This window comes from Sorex fumeus, unplaced genomic scaffold, assembly GCF_029834395.1.
Source record: "Sorex fumeus unplaced genomic scaffold, SorFum_2.1 ptg000086l, whole genome shotgun sequence".
Classification (NCBI taxonomy): Eukaryota; Metazoa; Chordata; class Mammalia; order Eulipotyphla; family Soricidae; genus Sorex; species Sorex fumeus.
In genome coordinates, this window is record NW_026606143.1 from 37280367 (window position 1) to 37305125 (window position 24759).

General features: G+C 43.3%; 1 protein-coding gene across 1 annotated transcript in view; it reads right to left on the minus strand.

The window, feature by feature from the left end:
• The window catches only part of MOSPD2 (motile sperm domain containing 2), a 57900-nt gene that overhangs the window by 21849 nt on the left and 11292 nt on the right, over nt 1–24759 (minus strand). The window contains exons 3-7 of the mRNA XM_056131301.1: nt 13429–13584; nt 11357–11443; nt 8780–8934; nt 4833–4893; nt 2273–2311 (exon numbers count right to left, since the gene is read on the minus strand). Of these exons, the coding sequence (XP_055987276.1) occupies nt 2273–2311; nt 4833–4893; nt 8780–8934; nt 11357–11443; nt 13429–13584 (498 nt within the window). The remainder of the gene's footprint in view (nt 1–2272; nt 2312–4832; nt 4894–8779; nt 8935–11356; nt 11444–13428; nt 13585–24759) is intronic.

The window sequence follows — 24759 nt, forward strand, 5'->3', positions numbered from 1 at the left end:
TGCCATCTAAAATCTTAGGGCAAAAGCATTTAGTCCTTCATTACTAGGTAAGCATGGTATTTATTAGCAGTGGTTTTCATAGGTGCAGGATTTACATGCATGCCCTTTATCAGGAGGAAGAAGAGAACTTCTGGCAAGATGTAACCTTGCTCTAAGAAATGTCTGCACTTTGCTTTGATTCCTGGGAAGTAATCTTCAAGCCTGATGGAGGTATCTTCATCGCCTGGAGGAACTGGATCACACAGAAACACCAGGATTTCCGGTGAGGCTTTGGGTCACACACAGCACCACTAACCCTCTGGAAAGGCTGGAGGCAGGAGATTTGCCACGTGGGCAATCCTTCACTCTTGCACAATGGGGGCTTATATAACCCCTTGCCACTGAAGCTTCTGTGCGTGTCACTAGAGGGAATATTCCACACCTACTGCCACATATCTAGCCACGGGCTAGAACTATGCTCTATTGGGTGTGCTGACATGGATTTTGCCCTAGGTTTTCTTTCTCTCAGCTCAGTGAATCCGAATCCTTTCCTGTAATAAGCTATAACCATGAATATGACAGCTCCCACTCAGTAGAGAGGAACTGTAGGGAGTTTTTGAACCCCCAAACTTGCAGCTGGTCTAAGAAATGAGGGTATTTCTAGGCAAATTACCTTGGTCCCTCCAGTTGTGTAGTTGTTCCAACTCTCTGCACTTTATTAATAGATAAACTATTAATAAGTGCTTTCATTGTGAGACGAGTAATCGATTTTGTCAGGTGTTTTTTCTGTGTTTGTTGAGATGGCCCCGTTTATTTTTTTCTTCAGTTGATTAATATACTGGATAGCCCTGAATCTCTTATACTGAGAATCTTTGCATTCTTCGCATTCTTCTAAATTCCACGTGGCCCAAGTTTATCATCCTTTTTCTACGTTGCTAGCTAGCACTTTTCTAAATAATTTGGTGGCGCATCTGCATTTGTCAGGGGTACTGCTGTTTCAATTTCCTTTCCTGGCATCCTGGCATCCTGGCATTAGGGAGAGACTTGCCTCATGAGCTAGCAAAGGTTTGTTTTGTTTGTGTGGCGGGGAACCCCAGGAGTACCATCACCTGGGGAAGTGAGGCGGAGGGAACTATGAGCTCCTGGGGATTAAACTGGGATTGGCTGCCTGCAAGGTGCACACCCTGGGCCCTGGGTGATACTTTTCAGGGTCGGTGCTGATGCATTCTATGTTTTGTAGAAATTATGAGTGAAGCCCTTTGGCTCTAGACTTTATGAGAAGTTTTTAGATTATTATTCCAAGGGGTTTGTTACATACACTCAGCTTCCTCTAGAATATTTCAGCAGTTTGTGTCTTTCAAGGAATATGTCTATTTTAAGCTGGTTATCTATCACCTGGCATCATTTGTTCATAGTATTCCCTTATAAACCTTTTTTATGTCTTTGGAGCAATTTCAGTTACAGTTGTAACGAATGTCCCCTTCTTTGATTCTTGGTATTAGTACATCTTTCCCTTTTTTGGCTAGTTTGGGGCTACACCTAGCAACAATACTCCCGCCTCTGCACTCAGGGATCACTCCTGTCAGGGCTTGGAGGACCACATGGGGTGCTGGAGATGGAAACTGACTCACCTCAACTACTGAACTATCTTTCCAGTTCTAAGTCTTTTATTGTATTTTTTTTTCTTGATTAGTGTTGGCTGAAGTTTAGTCCATTGTGCTGAACTTTCCAAAGAATGAAACTTTGATTACATGGGGTTTTTCTGCTCTTTTCTATGTATATCATCTGAATTTGGCCAATACAGAAATGTACAGTCTGAACACAAAATAAAGTTTATAATCTCATTAAAGTTAGTCAAGAATACTTTTCAATTCTTTAGACAAAGTCTTTTTTTCCCTAAAACATCATGACTGTCATAAGGATTATGTGACTTGAGATTTGGGGTACATTTCAGATTCTAACTTCTTTTTTCAACACCTAAAGCCCAGAGAAAGCCGAGCCAAAGGCTGCATTTTGTGACATTGCTCATCTGCGGGTGACAAGTTGAGGTTTCTGGCTCTAGCTTTTTCTGAATAATTAAACATCTTGAAGCCCTTTTTAGAGAAGACTAATGGGGTTCTCAGAGTCTGCGGGCAGAATGTTAGCCTGGTTACGCTTCCTAGCTCGCCTCCAAGAGTGCATGCCAATCACAGTAGAATCATTCAAAACACAACAACACATAGGAACATGGCTACATCGAGGAAGTTAAGAAAGAAAACACGTTTTTTAAATGAAAATATCAGTAGTTACTTACCATTCATTATCCAAGGCATATCATAGATCACTATTTTTGCTGAAAGATGAAAAAGATTCATTGAAAGAGATTTAGTACCATGATCGCACTCTCACTTGTATCTGGCCTAGAAATAAAACTGGGGATCTAAAGGTAACTAGCGACCACACTGGTTGGCTGAGCTTTAATTAATTCTGAAGAGTGAGTGGTGCTAGAACAAAATGAACTCCTTCAAAACAGTGAGGAGTCGACCCAGGAGGGCTGCTTGTGGGAAATGAATAATGTACAATCACCATCTTTTGGCAAACAGCCTATTCTTTGCTTTTTTCTAACATTCCTAGCCCCAATCCACTATTTTGTTCATTTATGCCTTCTGTTGTTTTCAGAAAGGAACAAAATGAAACAGCTAAGTAGGTGAGTGAAGGTGAGTGAGGCCTTTGAATTTGACGTGTCATGTTACTCAATTCCAATGAACTTTAAAACGATTTCCACATCATTTATGTTCTCACTTATAATTTTCTAGAGAGTATACTGTTAAGCCACTCACAGTTGGTCCCCCACTTTTAATAAATCATTACGTTTTAAAGCAACATTATTTTCACTTTTCCTAATATTATGAACTCCAGGAAGCCAATACTTCTAAAGCATACAGAAGTATTATTTGCACACTGAGATGAAGTTATTAAACAGCCCCATTAACAATTGTGAGACAGAACAAAAAACCACAAAGGGGATGCTTTATCCAATTCATTCTTCATTGCAAATGAATCAAAAAAAGTAATTTCATTCTTCTCTGAGCAGAGAACTCATAAAATGATTGTACTAGTGAAAGACATGTAATGTGTAGAAACAAGGGAACTGCAAAGAGAAACCCTGATTTCCTCTCAGTCTTCAACTGGGATATGCCTAAAATGATGTGAATTCAAGATTTTAAGATGTAATAGTTATAGTTCACGATAGACTTTGAAGCATCATCAACCTATGGTTTCATATAATTTAGTATCTATGAAACATCAGCACTGTAGCACTGTCCTCCCATTGGGCATCAATTTGCTCGAGTGGGCACCAGTAACCTCTCCATTGTGAGACTTGTTGTTACTATTTTTTTTTTGGTATATCGAATACGTCACAGGGAGCTTCCCAGGCTCTGCCGTGCGGGTGGGATACTCTTGGTAGCTTGCCGGGCTCTCCAAGAGGGACAGAGGAATCGAACCTGGGTCGGCCATGTGCAAGGCAAACATCCTACCCGCTGTGATATCGCTCCAGCCATATGTGTAAATATGCTTCCTCTATTTGATTGAAATGAGGTGCTCAAATTCATCTATACATAGTCCTTTGACTTTATTTTAAAAACCCTGTTATCCATGATTTATTATTAATGGACTGATCAAAAGAATATTAAATGTATTTTGTCAGGTAATAATGATGCCGCTAAGTGTTTTTTTTAAACACACTCCTTTGGCTATTTCAACAGACAAGTAGCTATCTTTCAAACAAGTGGCTATGTACTTTAATTTTGCACCTAGGAAAAACCAGCCAGTAAAATGGAACAGTAATACCCTCCTGTCTGCTAACTGGCACTGCAGAGCAAGTCTTGAATTAGGATACCTGCAAGATACAGGAAGCGCTCACTAAGAGCATCAGATCTTATGGGTTTCCAAAAATCGGACAGTTTTTACCTAAAAGCATTCATGAATACTCCCTGAAGACATCGCAAGAGCATAGGGCTGGGCGTGGCACCAACTCTGAACATTTATCAGACTTTTTGCCTGTTTCTCACTAATATTTGTATGAATGTGTGAGACAGGCCAAAGAGCTGTTGTTTAGGGCGTAACTTTACTGCCACTATGTCCATTAGTTCCTAAAGCCTGTAACTGTAGTATTTGCCAGGCCTATGCTCAGCAGACATGTGAATTTCCCTTTTTTTGGATGCCTCTACTGTCTCCCTTCTGTTTTTTCAATGTTGTAATCAACTGGGGTTGGATGTATTCGGACTGTTCATGTGGGTTGGCATCTGGATTTCCCAAGGAAGAAACTAGCAGATAGGTCCAATGAACAAAAAATACCGAGTTAAGATTTAGATGCTCGTCACTCATGTCATTAATGGAAGAATCAATAACAATTAAAAACAAACTCACTCCAAATGCCAGATTAAAATGTAGTAACTTTAGTCAAGTATGTTATTAATGAAAATTTGTTTAGATAGCAGCATTGCTTAGCACAGAGTGTATTACTTACCAATATGACTTAACTATTCTTATCAGGAGTTGAGATAATGTTCTGTAAAATACATTTCTCCATCGACAGATTAGAAAAACGGGAAAATATTGGAAGTAAATACCTATGTAAGTGTGTTATAAGCTGTTTGAACTCTTAAAAATATGAGACAATGATTATTCATGAAGAACTTTCTCATATAGCTAGTAAAAAATGCACTTAAACTTCTGTGAACACATTTAAACTCTTCATCAGAAAATAATGTTTTAGGTATGAAAGTCTAAACTAATATTAAGCCCAATAATTCTCATGCATTATCTACAACTTTGTTAGTATATTTTTATAAAAGGAGTAAGTTACTTACAGACATATTTAGGGTAGTATACCTTAAAGCAGTTAATGATGAAACGTACAAAGTCCATATCCTAAAAAAAAATTACACATTTCAATCTTGAAGACTGTCTACATTCACAAATTTTAAATTGCACATTGTAAAGTAGACGGATTATAAAATACAAATGAGACAAACTGCCTGCCTTCACTTCTAGCTTCTTTCCTCTTACCTAAGGATCTAAAATTATATTTTTTTGTTCACATTCAAGTGTTGCTCATTGACTGCAGTTTCTGGGAATCTTTATAAATAGAGCTGTCTTGGCTGGTTCTACTGCAATGAACACAGTCATAAAATGAGATGAAATTAGGTTATTAGGGTTACTATCCACATGGATCATTTCACTCCAAGTTATTTCATGGCTATCGGCTGATTTGCTAATCCTGATGAACCATCCTTTTATAAAGACCATGGGATGAAAGAGATAACCAGACAAACTTAAGGTATTAATGAATTAATAGGTTTTCTTAGAGGAGTCTATAAAAATCATTCCTAGCGATTGAGTTACAACATTTCTGTTTAACTATAGTAAACAGAAAGTATCCTTAACTATATAGGGTCTTTATTATGGGATAAAATCTAGTGTATAATAAGTAAAGTAAAAGTAAAGGCCCTCCCGTTGATCATCGATTTGCTCGAGTGGGCCCAGTAACGTCTCCATTGGAGACTTTGTTGTTACTGTGTCTGGCATATCGAATACTCTCGGTAGCTTGCCAGACTTTCCAAGAGGGGTGGAGGAATCGAACTTGGGTCAGCCATGTTGGCTGCGTGCAAGGCAAACGCCCTACCCGCTGTGCTATAGTACCAACCATTAGTAAGTAAGAGTAAGTAAAGGCCCTCCCGTTGATCGTCGATTTACTCGAGCGGGCCCAGTAACGTCTCCATTGGAGACTTTGTTGTTACTGTGTCTGGCATATCGAATACTCTCGGTAGCTTGCCGGGCTCTCCGAGAGGGGCGGAGGAATCGAACTCGGGTCGGCCATGTTGGCTGCGTGCAAGGCAAATGCCCTATATCTAATCATTGTATCCACTGTGAAGAAGGTTTAATCATTTGTAGTTAAGAGTCAAAGAATCAAAGAATATATCTCAAAAGAACTATATAAAAGTAATTAGATAATCTCAGCAGGTTCGTCTTAAAATTTTTCATCTGATATTCTTGTTTCCATCTCTTAATTGAACTATACTTGCTTGTAAAATCTCAAGCTACTGCTTGTTCTAGTGCACTTAATAAGATGGCACTGATGCACAAACATTTGTGGTTATTATACTACATTCTATAAGGATGTTTTCAAGGATATTATTTTTTTTTTACCACAACCGGTGATGCTAGGAGTTACTCCTGGCTCTGCACTCAGGAATCACTCCTGGTGGGGCACGGGAGACCATATGGAATACCAGGAATCAATCCTGAGTTGGCCACATTCAAGGCACATGCCCTACCCACTCACTATACTATCTCTCTGGCCCCATCAATGATATTAATAAAATGCCCTCCCTTTGAAGACCCATGAAAGACTTCTTGCCCCCACTAATTCAAGCATCTGGAATGGACACGGAATAGAGACACTTTCTCTAAGATACAGGTTTTTAAAGTCTGGCTACTGAATTATTTAAATTTTTTCTGGCTTTTTGGGTCACCTGGGGCAATGCACAGTGGTTACTCCTGGCTCTGCACTCAGGAATTACTCCTGGCGGTACTCAGGAGACCCTATAGGATGCTGGGAATAGAACTTGGGTCGGCTGCATGCAAGGTAAACGCCCTACACACTGTACTATCACTCCAGCCCCTCAATTTTAATTTTTTTTCTAAATAATTTTAAACCCTTCATTTCTCTTTTGTTGTTGGTGTTTGGGCCATGCCCAGTAGTGCTCAGGTCTGACTCCTGGCTCTGTACTCAGGGGCTACTCCTGGCCGGGTTCGGGGGACCATAATCATTTTCAGGGATTAAACTGCCATTTGCTGTGAGTACCTTAACCCCTGTATTATCTCTCTGGCCCCATGAACCGTTCATTTCTTTCAGGAGTGCTGCTAAAACCAAGAGCCAAAGCAGAGGCCCATCTGACAAATAATTTTTTAAAGGCGCCTCACAATTCTCTTCATCTTTATAAGCTGACTTAAATCCTTTGTGAGTCACGAGAGTCTCAAATATAAAAATAACAAGACGGATATTTCAACCATCAATAATGATTTAAATACTTAGTAATGCAAGTATAAGCCTTACCTATAAAGATAATAAACACACAGTAGCTTTAAAAAAGACAGCTTAAGTCAAATGGGAAACACAAAATATTAGTATTTCTCTTCATGATTTGGAGTTAATTACGAAACTACCACAGGTAACAATAATACCAAGTTTTTTTTTTTTTAAACTCTAGACAATATGCCTTAGTTTGGAGTATAAAATGATTTAGTCTATAATAAAACTCAGTTGTAACGGAAGTTACGTTGAAAAAAATTCAAGGCAATGGACATGTGAAATACAAACAGAAGGATAGAGAGATAGTACAGTGCTTGTCTTGCACCAACCCACATTCACCCTCCAGCGCCACATACAGTCCCCCAAGTCCCACCAGGAGTGACCCTCGAGCGCAGAGCTAGGAATAAGCACTTGGCATAGACGGGTGTGGGCCCCAAACCAAAAAACAAATAGCAGCAGACAGATACACAGAATGATAAAAATATCTGTAGTTCTCTCGCCCTACACAACTCAAGCTAACCACTCTGACTAATTGTTCAGTCTAATGTATAAGGCATTCCTTTCTGATGGGCTACATATCACAATGATATCATTTTTCAGCCTTCTCCATTTAAAATTTTTTTTCCCGCTGGTTCGGGGGGGGGGGGGGTGCACACCTGGTGGCAGTGCTCAGGGCTTACTCCTGGCTCAATGCTCAGGGACCTCTCTTGGCAGTGCTTGAGAACCAGATGGGGTGCGAGTGAACGAACCCAGGTTGGCTGTGTGCAGGGCAGGTGCCCTACTTGCTAGACTATCTCTTCAGTACCAGAAAAGGTATTTTCTATTAATACTCTTAATTTTCTAAATATCTTTTTCCATAGCTACACGGAATCCCTCACATTAAATATGCCAACATTTCCCATCTTGCTATGGGAACATTGGTGGCTCCCTTGGAATTTGTCATACTTTTCAATAACGCTCTGAAAACACATTGGGGTGAGCAAACCTTTTTCCATACTCGTGAAATAGGATACATTTCCAGGAGTACATTCCCAGGCAGAGAGTATGATCATGAATACCTTTATGCCTTTTAATATATTTTGTCCCATGAATTTTCAGAAAGGTTTCAATGCTACAGAGAGAGCCAAGTGCTCTGATAAATATGTCAATGGACCCGGGCACCACTGTTGTTCTTGCTGCCACTAGGCTGTTGACAAGCGCCCACATGAAAGACTGTGACGCGTCATTTCTTTCTCGAGCTTGGCCTGAAGAAAAAGAGTTTCCCAAGCTAACCACACCTAGCAAATAAAACCAAACCCAAACAAGCAAACAGTAAAAACCCCAATTTAAAAAAGCACAAGATGCCTGTGTGCAAGCGTCAGGTGGACACCTAGCATGGGGAGCCGGCTGTACTCACACTGCATTGCTCTGGGCTAGGCCCATGATGGGCCACTACAGACCAATGTTACTCAGTGTCCTGCCGGTGTCCTGCTGGCCTCGATGGCCTAACTCTACATCTTGTGTACCAGACAAGGAACATTGCTATAGGAAATTCAGTTTCCCTGCCAAAGACTGAAGCAAACTGAACACTTTGCAAATGCTATCCTAGGTCTGCCTTCGTTCACAGTGCAGGGAAAAACAGAAGGAACTCCCGTGGCCGCTGGCTGGGTCACAGTGTGGGGTCAGACAGGAAGCACAGAGGACATGGAGGTCGAGACGATAGAGGGAATGGAAAGTGCTTACTATGCTATTGATTCCCGTTTCTGACAGGTCAAACATAACTGTCAAAGGTTTCCCATTTTCTCTTCTGGAATAACGCTCCAACCAGAAAGCTATGAGCTTCTTTTTGTCCGATATGGTCTTATGGTCTTTGATGTGATACTTCACCCTGATCCAGACTTGAAGCAGAACAAAAAGATAGAAGAGATTAAAAATGAGAAAAAGGATTATGTCATCATTACAGATATAGAGAAGTAAAAAAAATCATTTCATTCCTTGACACCTTTAATTATAATACAACATGTTTTCTCAGATTAAAAATATCTCTTGGCTGAAAAGATAGTACAGGGGTTTAGGCAGTTAATCCCTTAGTGTTTTGTATATATAAGCAACCAGCACCATACAGGGTCCCCCAGCATTGTCAGGAAGAACCTCTGGGTACAGAGCCTGGACTGAGCCCTGAGTGCTGCCGGGTGTGGCCCCCAAACAAATAAAATCTCTCTTCCTTAAGTAAGCAGTAGTACATACTTGGGAACCTTCAACCGAACCTCTCATTAGTAAGTAAGGCGGAGAGGGGGGCAGGGTTACAGGTGAACAAACAGCATTTGGCAATGACCTAAAAGCATTCTTTGTGGTGCCGGAGAGAAGAGAAAGCCATTGTTCCCATGCAGTGCTGGGAAAATACCCCATCCAGAGGAGCAGCACAGACAGGCACGGTGCGGGCCAAGTGCATGCTGTGACTGTGGGTGGAGCGACGGGGCAGCTCAGCCAAAATGACATGAGTGAGAAGAGACGCTGTGGAGATGCGGGTTGGCGGATGAGCTCGGAGGGAAAAGCTGGTGCATCGCCTTTCCCGTGTCACATGGTTTGGTTTGATTTGGTTTGGGGCTTGTGAGGCCAGAGTGCAGAGGTTGAAGCCAGTGACCCTGAGCACGCCTGGCCCAGCTCCCTCCCCCGTGAGGACCCCCAGACTGGAGCCCCTCTCAGGACATTCCCCTCTGCAATTGCCTGCATCCCGACTTGGGCTGTGTCATTTTTTTCTTTTACTTTGTGGGGTTCTCCCTTCTCTCTTATAGTTCCTAAATAAAAGTATTTAAAAAAATAGCATGAAGTCTCTGGGGCAGCTGCGAGAGCACTGGCTGGAATAGCAGAGAAGAGCTTAAGGAGGTTGTGACGACAACTGAGCAGGAAAAAGGTTTGAGCCAATGAAGATGGAATGGGTGACACAGGCATGTTAGAAGCAATTGCTAGGGCCGGGTTGGGGCTGGGGGCATCTGGGTGCCCAGCTGTGTAACATGAAGGCGGCTGGGCCTCAACCACATGGTGCCCATCAGCAGGGAGGGAGGTATGTATAGTATGTGATCGTGATCTGGGCATGCAGTGGGGTCACTGTTTTAGGGGAGTTAGTGGTATCTGCGACCACCCAAAGGAGACTGTGTCAGCTGAGAAGTGAAAGAGGTCCACAAAGGAATAAAGCCTGGGAAGCACGTTTCAAGGAGTGAGGAAAAGAAAGATAAGAAATGCAGGAGGGAAAATCTGGTAAGACCCCAAGTGTCTACAGACAGATGAGTAGATAAAGAAACTATGGTACGTGTACGCAAAGGAATACTACTCAGCTGTAAGAAAAGATGATGTCATACAATTGGCTGCTTATGTGGATGGATCTGGGAGGTTTCGTGCTGAGTGAAGTTAGTCACAGAGAGGGACAGACACAGAATGATCTCTGTCTAGTATAAAAAAAAAACCTAGTAGAGGAATAACAAACACAGACAACAGTCAGGGAAGAGTGTGAATGGAGTACTGAAAGGAGGTAGAAGGTGCCTGCCACAGGCGTGGGCAGGGGCGGGAGGGTAACTGGGGACACTGATGGAGGGAAGTGGACGGTGGTGAAGGGGTTGTGTTAGAACACTGCACTTCTAAAACTCAGTGATGAAGGACTTTGGAACTCTGATTCAATGAAATTAATTTTGAAAGCAAAGCAAAGCAAAGCAAAGCAAAGCAAGCAAAGCAGGCAGAAGAGGAGGAGGCTGTGTGGAGAACATGGGCTGGAGGCCACGCAGGAGGCTGCTATCCGCAGGACTCTGCCACACCAGGCTATTCCCAGCCTGGAGACAAAACCCAGCTGGAGTGGAGGCCAGAGGAAGAAGAGTGAAGTGCTGGACACAGCGATGACTGTCATAGCTCCACTTGCTATCATGGGGGTGTAGGAAAAGCCAAGGGCAGAAGATGGGGAGACCAAATAAAAATCTATTGAGCAGCCTTGTGCGACAGAAGGGTTTTCCACAGAAATCCTGTGTAGAATTTTTATTTTTTTCTTTACTTTTGGGGTCATACCCGGCAATGCACAGAGGTTACTCCTGTCTCTGCACTCAGGAATTACTCCTGGTGGTGCTCAGGGGACCATATGGGATGCTGGGAATTGAGCCGGGTCAGCCGCATGCAAGGCAAACGCCCTCCCCGCTGTGCTATCGCTCCACCCCAATCCTGGGTAGAATTTTAACATTACAGTCAAATGAGAAAATAATGACTGAATGACACTGCTCTGTTTGATTGCTACCACAAAGATCTCAAAAAGCCAATGGATATGTTACACAGACTTACACAACTTGTTGCCTTCTTTGTCGTAACCATGGAGATAAATACCACCAATTTCCAATAACCATCTAGGAATGGAAGATTCATTCAAATCTGAAACAGTGATAAACTCTGATGAGTTAATTTTCCATAGCAGACTAAAGAAAAAGGTAAAGATTAAAGCTATATAGTCGGTCTGATATGCAAGCATGTAGAGGCCCTCCCGTTGATCATCGATTTGCTCGAGCGGGCCCAGTAACGTCTCCATTGGAGACTTTGTTGTTACTGTGTCTGGCATATCGAATACTCTCGGTAGCTTGCCGGGCTCTCCGAGAGGGGCGGAGGAATTGAACTCGGGTCGGCCATGTTGGCTGCGTGCAAGGCAGACGCCCTACCCGCTGTGCTATCGATCTGAAAGAAAGTGCTTATTCAAACATCTAGAAAGAACCTCTGTAGCACTGTAGCACTGTCTTCCCACTGTTCATCGATCTGCTCGAGCGGGCACCAGTAACATCTCCATTGTGAGACTTGTTACTGTTTTTGGCATATCAAATACGCCACAGGGAGCTTGTCAGGCTCTGCCATGCAGGCGGGATACTCTCGGTAGCTTGCCGGGCTCTCTGAGAGGGACGGAGGAATCAAACCCGGGTCAGCCGCGTGCAAAGCAAATGCCCGACCCACTGTGCTATCGCTCCAGCCAGAATGAACCTCTAGCAATCAAAATGGTGCTTAACACTACAAAATAAAATAGATGAGAGAAATGAAAAAAAAAAAGGCATTTCCCTTGACAACTGCCATTTATTGCTATGGCCCCAGTTCCATGTTCCGTCTGTGTTTTACATACTGACTTATAAACAAATATTGCCATTATAGAACAGCTTCAAGAGAATAAGCCAGCAAAAATATCCACATTGCAGCTACATAGTTAACAACAACCCCCTCCCTCCCTACTGTGGTGTTTCTACTAAAATAACATTTTTCTACGGTTTGACATCCAATTGAATTGGATGCATTATATAATCCTAGTTGCAGTGGAAAATATTTCAAAAGTGCTAGATGCTTTTATAGGAGATATAAACAAATAGGCCTCTATGAGGCCATGAACCGAGGCAGGAAATAGCCAGGCCTGTTTTACTTAAGCCCCCTCTGACTTTTAAGCCTTTCTGTTTGAAGGGGCAAGTTTTCACTTAGAAGTGGGTTTTTAGGGGCTGGAGCGATAGCACAGCGGGTAGGGCATTTGCCTTGCACGCGGCTGACCCGGGTTCCATTCCCAGCATCCCATAGGGTCTCTTGAGCACCGCCAGGAGTTAACTCCTGAGTGCATAAGCCAGGAGTGACCCCTGTGCATCGCCAGTGTGTGACCCAAGAAGCCAAAAAATAAAGTACATTTTTAGAAGCGAGAGGAACCACTGGGGGCACTTTTCTCGGGGTGGGGGTGGGGGGAGGCTCCATTCATTTAGCAGTTCGTTTTGGGAAGCCTTCCAAAGCGGTGCTCAGTATGCCTGGGAACCACCCCACACCCAGTGATTATCGGTCAAACCACACTGGCAGGTCAGTGCAAGGGCCCGGGGCTGGGATGCTGTTGAGGCCCTGGGGTGCTGTTGAGGCCCGGCAGTTCCAGGGATTACCCCCACCATCCCAGCAGGGTTTGGGGACCTCTTGGGTCACACCTGGTACTGCTCAGGCAACCACGTGGCGCTCTAGAGCGAACCAGGGTCAGCCACACACAAGGCAAGCACCTTACCCCCTATACTATCTCTCTAGCCCCTCACACTGTATGTCTATATGGATCACCTATCAGGGAAACGCAGCCAAGGAGAAAACCAGGCAGACACACTCCGCGTGTCTCCAGCCGAGCAGTGCACACGCTGCCTCGCTGTTAACTGGGCACTGATGAGACTGCAGGGAGTGACGGATTGCATCGTGAGCCCTGGGAGTGTCACTGAATATGGAGGTTAAGCCTCACTCCCTAAGTGCTATTGGGTCTCTAAATGTGGGTGTTTATGATGCTTGCTAAGACCGTTTGCAAAGACATTCTTCGAGCAATATGGAACGGGAGCACTTAGCGGGAGTGTCAGGTGCGCGAGGGAACACCTTACCGTGAACAGACATTTCTTTCCTCCACTGAAAACTTTCATCAATCATCTTCAGGGTTTCATCCACCACATTATGTCGCCAGGATAAATAACTTTCAACCCAGTGATCATCCTGTTGAAGCCTTTCGATATCACGGGAGTCATATTTCTCTGGCTTATCTAGAGGAAAGCAGGGATAAATATCCAACTCAGATAAATTCTGCAGTGAATAAGAATGAAAAACACGAATGCCACAGGAGACAAAGGGATGTGAAGACAGACACAGAGCTATGCAGGGTTCAGATGAAAGAGCAGTTTCAGTAAGTGCAGAATTCCTAAGCAGGAGACAAATGAGGTTACTTGAAAGGTGGCAGCTTGACTAGGATTTTCAAAGACCACAAGAAAATATCTGACCTGACCCTAAAACTACCAACCAACATAGGGAAGATGGATGATGCCATGTGAACTTAAAATCATTACCCTGGCTACTGTAACTGGTTTGTATAAAGAACTTCCTTCTCTAAGTTGTACCTAAAAGACACATCGGGGGTGGGGGAGGGCCACTTCACAGAAATGAACCAGGGACCAGGGAGACAGCTCAATCTTCGAGCAATATGGAACGGGAGCACTTAGCGGGAGTATCAGGGAGACAGCTCAAGGGGTGGAGGACGCTGGCCCGACCTGGTTATCCCACGGGGCTGAGCATTGCTGGAAGTGATCCTGGGGCCCCATGCCTCGTCGTGGAAGCCCCTCTAAAACAGAACTAAGTCCAAAAGGGGAAACAGGCCATGTGTGCAGCGCTGCCAGACCCGGAGAATCTACCACGTGACTGGAATAACTGTCTCGAGTCACTTTTGCTGAGTCCCTATGCCATGCTCTCACCAAGGTTTCTCCTTCCACACTGCTCCCGCTGTAACTCAGTTGCTGATCTCGCTCCTTGTCTCCAAACATCCTCCTCCACCCACATTCAATTTCCCTGCTGCCCAGAAGGGACTCCTTCTCTCTGGTGAGCAGCAATAGACCTCAGCCTGCCTGCCTTCCTCCTTTCCTTCCCTCCCTCCCACTCTCTCTTCCTGTGCTCGGGGATCTTTTTTTTCTTTTTAAATGAAGTGTTACTGAATCACCATGAGATGCAGTTACAAAGTTGCATGATTGTGGTTCAGTCACACAATGCTCAAGCACTCATCCCTCCACCCACCAGTGCACATTTCCCACCACCATTGTTCCCAGTGTCCCACCAGCCACCCCCACCCCAGCCCACCCCACCCCACTCCCTGCCTCGGTGGCAGGTACAATCCTTCTTACTCTCTCTAATTTTGGGCTTTATGATTTGCAATACAGATACTAAAGAGGTCATCATGTTTGGTCCTTGGTCTACTTTCAGCACACTCCCATCCTGGGCGATCCCTCCAATCATCAGTTACTTAGTGGTTCCTTCTCCGTCCCAACTACCTTTTTCCCCAGCTCGTGGCGCCAGCTTCCAAACCATGGTGTGATCCTCCTGGCCCAGGGATCATTTTTGATGGAGCTCAGGAACCATGGGGATCAAACCCAGTTCAGTCACCCCAAGTGCCCTGGAACTAGGCCTTTTCTTCTTCTTTTTTCTTTTTTTTTTAATTTTTAATTTTTACATGAATCACCGTGAGGTATAGTAGTAGACTTACAAAATTTTGTGCTTGCATTTAAGTCATAAAATGATCGAGTGTCCATCCCTCCACCAGGGCCCATTCTCCACCACCAATGATCCCAGTATCCCTCCCACCCCCCATTATCCTCAACCCACCCCACCTCTGTGGCAGGGCATTCCCTTTCTCTTTCCTTCCCTCCCTCCCTCCCACTTGCTCTTTCTGTGCTTGGGGATCTTTTTTTTCTTTTTAAAAGAAGTTTTACTGAATCACCTTGAGATGCAGTTACTAAGTTGCATGATTGCATGCTCTCTTTCTCATTTTGGATGTTGTGGTTTAGGCCTTTCCTTCTTAAGGTGCTTTGCCCTTTCCTGGACAATCAGTTGTTGGCTTGCATGGACAACTTCCCAAACTGACACCATAACAGGCCATGTCTACTCATGAAAGGAATACCCCAGAATAGAGCAGTGCCATTGACAAGGCTTTCAGGAAAATGTTTGCTGCTGGTGTGTAGTTCTCCTCTTTTCTTATTTTCTTGATTAATTGTATCTCCCTAGGAATGCAAACAAAATAGCTTCAGAAGAGCCTTTATATCATCACGTCCATTAAAAAAAATTTTTTTTGTATCTGGTAAGTTGTCAGGTTTTATAGACTCTCTATCCTCTCCATTTTCTCTGCCTTATTTCAGACCATCAGAGATAATAGCTGAAAGGGCAGGGAAATAAAAAGTGTATTCAGAAAATTATCTTCATCAAGTCTCAATTTCCTTCGCTTTAAGCTGCTTTAAATACTCCCAGGATTGGGTGAGGAGCACACATAAAAAGTACTTATGAAAATACCTAGGAGTTCTGAGACTCTAAAATGTAAGATCAGGCCATAAATCAGGCACTGACAGAAAGCTCCTGGAGAGGTGGCTTCCAGTACTTGGGCTCCATTATAGGATGTGTGGCACGTATCGATTTGCCTTTGAGCCAGGCCCAGGGTCCATAGGTGTCACTCCCAGCCATGCTGCAGGACCAGATCTGGGCCTCTGGGGTGTAAAGCCCTAGTAGCCTTTAGAGCCATTTCCCCCAGCCCTGGGACACCTGAGTATTGGTATCCAGAGCGCGAGTACTCTGTAAGTTCAAAAAGAGTTGGAGATACAAAGAGTTTCCATCATTTAACAGCCTGAGGGTCCCTGGATCTGGACAATATGGCTTTTGTACAAAAGTCATTTAGTAATATCAACAGGGTGCGTGTGGTGCCCAAGCAAATGTGTGGCCTGCTGCATATGGTCCCCTGCTGAGCTGTGGACTTTCATATTAACTCCTGTGTTCTCTCTCTCTCGTTTTTTTTTTTTTTTTGCTTTTTGGGTCACACCCGGCAATGCTCAGGGGTTATTCCTGGCTCTGCACTCAGGAGTTATTCCTGGTGGTGCTCAGGGGAACATATGGGATGCTGGGAATCGAACCCAGGTCTGCCGTCTGCAAGGCAAACGCCCTATCCACTGTACCATCTCTCCAACCCCACTCCTGTGCTTTCTTGAGCACATACTTACCTTACCTCTCTCCCGACCTCCCTGTATTTTCCAATAAAACCTGTTTTTCCTTCAAAGATACATAACAATCGGGGCCAGAAAGATAGTACAGTGGATAACGCACTTGCCTTGCACATGGCTGACCCAGGATCAATCCCCGACACCACATATGCTCCCTCAATCCCTGCCAAGAGTGATCCCTGAGCACAGAGTCAGGAATAAGACCTGAGCACTGTCAGCTATAGCAAGACATACCAATATACAATATTTCCAAAAAAGATATTCTTTATGGAAACCATCTGTAATCAAAACGACCATTACCTATTAACACGAAAGGCCCCTGAATAAAGTTGCATCATCCGCCCAGAAATTGGTTTCCTCTGGGGCCTATCCTGTAATAACTAATTTTACACATTGCCTTTTGAAGTAATGGTTCACTTAAACATTTCCACACGTTAAAACCACAGTTTACAAGCAGCAGGGATATGGAAAGAATTTTTCAGCTCATATCATGGATGGAATGACTATTTTTGTGAAAGTGAAAGCAACAAATTTAGACACTGATTATTCAAAATGGTACAACACAGCTGCATCACAGATAGAAATTGTATTGCTTCTTTGTTACAGTTATTGGTCCTCTCATCTATTTTCAGGCAAAGTACAGGCCAATGTTGGGGTGGGAGAGTCAATACATATTTTAAATTTCATGGTGAAAAAGTGTCCTTGAGTGTGTCTACCCACTGTGGACAGTACACGCAAAGTGGCCACTGCTAGGCCTGACCAAAATGGCATTTCCCTAGAAATTGCAGTCTGATTTCACTCATTTTCAAGAAAATTTTGGCCAAATACCATGTGGGAATAACCTGTTTCTCAGATGCTCTTTTTTTTCTTTTCTTTTTTTGGGTCATACCTGGCAATGGGGCTGGAACTATAGCACAGCAGGTAGGGCATTTGCCTTGCACGCGGCTGACCTGGGTTCGATTCTTGTGTCCCTCTCGGAGAGCCCGGCAAGCTACCAAGAGTATCCCGCCCGCAAGGCAAAGCCTGACAAGCTACCCGTGAGGTATTAGATATGCCAAAAATAGTAACAACAAGTCTCACAATGGAGACATTACTGGTGCCTGCTCGAGCAAATTGATGAACAACGGGAGGACAGTGCTACAATGCTACCTGGTGATGCTCGGGGGGACCCTATGGGATGAGGGGATTAAATACAAATCGGCTGCATGCAAGGCAAATACACTACCCACTGTACTAGCGCTCCAGCCCTCAGCTGCTCTTTTCACTCAGAAAAGGGGTCTATGAAAAATGTTACTGAGATAGAACTCAGATATCCTTAGTCACATGTACTTCTGGAGTTTGTCACATAGTACACTAAAAGACTGTGTTCTCGGGTAGGAGAATAAACTGGACGGCTTTGTGAGGAACTTCCCAAGTTAAAAATGGCCTTTAGAAAAAAGAGTGCGCTGACAATTTGGATTACAATGGCCACTAGCCTTTAATTTCGTGGCAGAACTGGCTGTTTTGCCCTTTTTGTGTGTGAGTGTGTGTGTTTGTGAGTGTGTGTGCGTATGATATTGGTGTAACTATCAACACAGTCGGGGGAAAAGGCAAAAGTATTATGAAAATAGTTTGACCTCACAGATTTCTGAAATGTTCTGGGTATCCCCAGGAGTTTCCCAGACTTAAATCTCAGATCCACTTACCTGAGTACACTAGCCACAATGAGGAAACAACACTGCTGGCATTAGCATTTTCACTCTCATTGCCGGGATTCCCATTAGGGCTACCATAAACCGGCCAGTGCCCGTGACTTAGGAGCACCGAGCCTGGGGCTGGAGCAATAGTACAGTGGGAAGGGTGCACTTGCCTTGCCCGCCAACTCAGGGCCATGCCCTGGCATTCCATATGGTCCCCAAGCACTGCCAGGAATGATCCCTGAGCACAGAGTCAGGAGTAAGCCTGGGCACCACTGGGAGTGGCCGCAACACCCAAAACCAACACGGAACAAAACAGAAACGTAAAGCCAACTGTTATCCAAGAGCTTTCAGTAAGCTCATGTATCTTTGGGATAAGAAATTGTCGTTTGTATTAAAAAACGTCTGGGTTGGAGCTATAGCACAGAGGGGAGGGCGTTTGCCTTGCACACAGCTAACCTGGCCAACCCAGGTTCGATTCCTCCACCCCTCTAGGAGAGCCCCGGCAAGCTACCAAGAGTATCTCGCTTGCACGGCAATGCCTGGCAAGCTCCCCGTGACGTATTCGATATGCCAAACACAGTAACAAGTGTCACAATGGAGACGTTACTGGGCCTGCTTGAGCAAATCGATGAACAACGGGAGGACAGTGACAGTGATTAAAACTGTTAATCACTATGAATAGAACATGTGAATAGACATTCCACATCGAATGTCTGGCGTCAGTCATTTATCCCTATATAGTAAAGGCCCTCCCGTTGATCATCGATTTGCTCGAGCGGGCCCAGTAACGTCTCCATTGGAGACTTTTGTTGTTACTGTGTTTGGCATTTGCTCAAGCGGGCCCAGTAACGTCTCCATTGGAGACTTTGTTGTTACTGTGTCTGGCATATCGAATACGTCATGGGGAGCTTGCCAGGCTCTGCCGTGCGGGCGAGATACTCTCGGTAGCTTGCCGGGCTCTCCGAGAGGGGCGGAGGAATCGAACTCGGGTCGGCCATGTTGGCTGCGTGCAAGGCAAACGCCCTACCGCTGTGCTATCACTCCAGCCCTATATAGACAGAAGTAAAAGCAGAGAAAAAGAGGGAAAGACAAGAAATTAAAACAGGTGCGGGGGAAGACAGAGGGAGGAATAGAAAGAGCATCTTCTGAAGAGGAAACAGGTAGGAGAGAAGAGGAGGAGCAGAAGAGAGCAGAGAACAAGAAGGAGAGGGGTGAAGAGGCGGAGAGGGAAAGGAATGCAGAGACTCACAAAACTGAGCAGTCCAGGTGAGGCAAGGCCGCAGGTAACAGCGACTCTGCTTCCGACAACACAAACTGCATTTGTGCTTTGATCAGCAGCTCCCAGACAACGGGGAGTTTTCCGAAAAGACAAGGTGCCACGGGAACCAAATAGAGAGAAATAATCAAAAGCTTTTATCTTAAGACCTCCAAGCTTGAGTGCGTGTCCCTTGAGCCATCTGCAGTGGTACCCATCTCAAAAGCGATTAAAGCACAGACATGATGAGAAGGTGGCATATGTACATCTCTGGGTGATACATACACGTTCATACTTGGTCTTTAGTACTTTCATCTGGCTGAAGACCACTGAAAATTTCATCACAAAGTAACATTATTCTCCAGGGATGGATTTGAGGCTTCATCCCTGTATTCCTTTGAAATTGCTCCAACTATAATTTGACCCCTGCTTTGCTAGGAGACCTGGTTAATGAATTATCAGCACACCCATGTTTTTCGTACTATTCACTTCTTAAAAATTTTGCTTTGACATGCTGAAAGAAGACTATAGACCAAACAGGATCGTCACCCATTGCCTCTTTTGCAAACCACAACACACAATAAAAGAGAGAGAACAAAAGGGAATGCCCTGCCATAGAGGCAGGGTGGGATGGGGGGGTGGGGGGTGGGAGGGATATTGGGATCCGTGATGGTGGGAAATGGGCACTGGTGGAGGGATGGGTATTTGATCATTGTATAATTGAAACCCAAGCACAAAAATTTGTAAGTCTACAACTGTACCTCATGGTGTCTCACTAATAAAAAAAAAATTGCATTGAAGGGTGCTGGAGCGATAGCACAGCGGGTAGGGCGTTTGCCTTGCACTCAGTTGACCAGGTTCAATACCTAGCATCCCATATGGTCCCCTGAGCACCGCCAGGAGTGATTCCTGAGTGCAGAGCCAGGAATAACCCCCGAGCATCGTCAGGTGTGACCCAAAAAGCAAAACTAAATAAAAAATAAAAAAATAAGCTAAATAAAAAAATTTTGCTTTGTAAAGCTGTCTCATATTTAGCCAATGCATCAGCAAATAAGTTCTATGTTTATATTATTACTAAGAGCTAAAGTGATAACAGCAATGATTCACCTCTTGTTGAAATAACGTCTCCCTTGATTAACTGTATTAACTTTAATGAATACATGTTTGCATTTGGTTAAGTACAGAATAAGGAAATTAAACAAATATGGCTACTTGAAGAGGGAAGAGGGAAGAGGAAAAGAAAGCGAGGAGGCCCAAGATCAGCAGGCACTACTCCCTGTTCACCCTTTCATGTACTTTTGATCATTGAACCGCACCGATTCAAACATTTCCCTGGGAAGCATTTTGAGGAAGTGGCAAATTCCTCGTTGCATTTTCTGATTACAAATTATCTTTGTATTCCCAGGACTAACAAAACTGCACAAGCCATTCTGAGTCCAGGTCTATCTTTGAAGTGGGGAGAACAAGGCAGAAATCTGCAACCACCAATTTTTTTTCTTTTTTGGGTCACACCCAGCGATATACAGGGGTTAACTCATGGCTCTGCACTCAGGAATTACTCCTGGCGGTGCTGGGGGACCATATGGGATGCTGGGAATCGAACCCTGGTCAGCCGTGTGCAAAGCAAACATTCTACCCGCTGTGCTATTGCTCCAGCCCTTTTGGGTAACTTCTTTAACCCTGTAAGTCTTTCTAACTAATTGGGATAAAACTGGTAACTGTATTCTCCTGTGATTTTTTTTTTAAAAATCTACGAACTCTACAACTGCATCTGCTTTTTATTCCTAGTGCTATGTCTTTGCTTTCTCCCTTTCTTAATCATCCTAAACTCGTAATCCTTTCAAAAAACACATTCAAATATGTATAATATCTAGAATCTTCTCCCCGCCATGACCCAAATAATCTGCTCTTGTCTGATTTCCTCTCTTCTACTTCCTACTTACTCGTGTTTCTTCTGCAGCTGCTTGAGGAGAATCCTTCGCTGATTTTTATTTGGCACTTGAATTCTGATGGGTACATATAAAACTATAGGTATTTTTGTATTTGATCTTTAAATATTCTTTATGATTTCCATTTGGTAACATCTATCACTCGTGGGAAGAATTACAGAATGCCAGAAGAATTACACACAAGGCTGGGAAGTTATTAACTTGTGGGTTATTTAGAGGTATGTCATTTTAGTGTCCTAACATTTGATTTGTTTATAAGTACCTGTTTAGTGTCACTTCTAATATAGCTGCTTAATGGTGTGAGAACATGGTCTGTGTGAGCTACCTGCTTTGGAATTGCAGAGATTTCCTTTATGACTAATACGTGGTGAATGTTTGCAAAAGCTCCAAGAGAACACAGATACATACAAAAGTGTACTCTCTCTGTGGGGCAGGAAGGATCTATACACACGTATATTAGATACGTAGTACATGTATTAAATACAGTATTAATACTGTGTGTTACATTAATAGTAATAGTAGTTAAAAATGAAATTTAAAATAATTTAATTAAATTAATATTAAATACAGTATTAATACTGTGCATTAAATACACAGTATGTGTATTTCTAGTCTCCTTTTCCCTAGTAGGGTTAAAATCCCAAACTTCAAGGGTTCTTTGCTTCGTTGCTCGTGTATGTCTGCAAGCATTGAAATCATTCAACAAGCCTGGTTTTCGTTCCTTCTTCTTTATTAAGGCATAGTTGAGTTTCAGTCATACAGTGTGCCAGCATCAATTACTCTACCAGTATCAACCTCCAGCAGTGTCCCCCAGGTTTCTCCCTCCACCAATCTGCCTCCTAGACACACAAATTTTAACATTTGGTTGCTGTAGTTTGGATCTCCTGTTGTCAGTGTTGTTGACTTTGTGGTCTGGATACAGAGCTATATCCCTCCTCTACAAACCAATGGACCCCAGGTCCTTGCCTCCTGCCACTTCTTTTAAAAAATTTTTTATTAGTGAAACACCATTAGTTACAGTTGTAGACTTACAAATTTTTGTGCTTGGGTTTCAGTTATACAATGATCGGGTACCCATCCCTCCACCAGTGCCCATTCTCCACTACCACTGATGCCAGTATCCCTCACGCTTCTTAATACTCCCGATGGATTTCTTTGTTTTCTGTATTTTACAGCTATGCAGTTACCTGATGTTGTTACACCTATCCAGGGTCCTTTTTATCACTAGCAGTATCCCTTTTTATATGTATGAAAGTTTTTCCAACCTAAGTAATATTTTGTCTAATGGAAAGTACGGCCAGCACATAACTGTGATTGCTTTTCTTTCATACATCTTTTTTATTTCTACATTCATTTATTTTAAGTCAGTCTCTTATAGGCCACCTGCAATTAAGATTTTAATACCTATTATGATAAGTCTGTGGTAACTACTGATCAAACTAGGACGATTTCTACATTATTACTCTAATTTCCTAGTTACTAGATGTTTTTCACTTCATTTCCTGCTTTCTTTTGGAAAGGTATTTTCTTCATTCCTCTTTTCACAGGTTTGAATATAAACATAGCGGGTAGGGCGTTCGCCTTACAAGCGGCCAACATGGCCGACCCGAGTTCAATTCCTCCACCCCTCTCGGAGAGCCCGGCAAGCTACCGAGAGTATTCGATATGCCAGACACAGTAACAACAAAGTCTCCAATGGAGACGTTACTGGGCCCGCTCGAGCAAATCGATGATCAACGGGAGGGCCTTTACCTTTACCTTTACCTTTACTTCTGTCTGAATGGTTGGCTTTCTTCTAAATACTCATAGCTAACTGACACTTAATATCTCTAATCTCCTTCTGGACAATACAAGTTCTTAAATTTTATCTCCATTCTCCTATTATTATTATTATTATTATTGATATATTTTGTTGGTTTGGGGGCCACACCCAGTGGTGCTCAGGGCTTACTCCTGGTTCTGTGCTCAAGGATCACTTCTGCTTGGGTTTGGAGGATCTTAGGTGGTGCTGGGACTCAAACCTGGGTTGGCTGCATGCCCTACCCACCATACGATCACTTCAGGCTCTGATCTAGACTTGTTTTCACAATCAACTGAGAAGTCTTTTTTTACACTGTTACCCATTTCTTTTCCTTGGTTAATGTATGCCTATTTCCATCTGGGTTCACTTTACTTGTTAGTGAAAAAACATAGTAGTTCTTAAAATGATCAGCATTGGACAATTTTTGAAGCCAAAAAGGTAATTTTTATTTCTTTTTGCCCAGGACCAAACCCTGGGCCTCGTATGTGTACGGATCCTCTAAGATACATCCTTTACCCCAAGCTATACTTTTACTTTTGAATATTTTAAGTGGGCAGCTATTTTTTTGGCTTTCATGTAACAGTTTGTTCAATTTTCCTGGCATTAATTACCAATGGTAAGAAATAAATTAGCAGTCTAGTTTTTTGTAGATTGTCATTTTTCTCTGATTCTTAGATTTGTCTTTATTCTTGGTTTTTTAGATTGACTGATGTGCTGAGGAACTGTGTTTTCTTTACGAGGCATACATCTTCTGCTTATTTATGCTGATAAATAATTTAATTTTTGGCCACACCCAGTGGTGCTCAGGGCTTACTCCTGGCTCTGTGCTCAGGGATTACTTCTGTAATTGTAACTTTACATAGAGATTTGAGGGGTGAATTTCTGCTGAGATAGAAACTTGGTAGACCTGCTATTTTTCCCAGTTTTCAGGCTCCGCAGTGACTTTCATTAGTGCTGGCAAACGCCTTTCACCATCTCTTGAAGCTGTGATGCTTCTCAGGGACCATATGGGATGTTGAGGATCAAACCCGGGTTGGCCACATGCAAAGCAAATGTCCTACCCACTGTACTATCACTCCGACCCCATAATGTTTTTTATAAAGTCCTTGAAAACTGTCAACTTTATTTCTTACAGTAGTATTGTCTCCATAATCTTTTTCCTCCTGGAAGTCCAAGTATAGGCTTCTCTCATCTCTCTTGTTTTGTCTTGCATATTTTTCTGTTTTTCTCCTCCTAATGATGTAGTAATCTAGTAAGCTTAAAAATTGTCTGATTCTCCTCTAATCAATAGCGACTCTCTAGTAGTATAAACACACACAAAAAAACACTGTCCTCCTGTTGTTCATCGATTTGCTCGAGCGGGCCCAGTAATGTCTCCATTTTGAGACTTGTTGTTACTGTGTTTGGCATATTGAATATGTAACGGGTAGCTTGCCAGGCTTTGCCGTGCGGGCGAGATACTCTCGGTAGCTTGCAGGGCTAGTAGTATTATGAAGGGGAAAAAAGCTT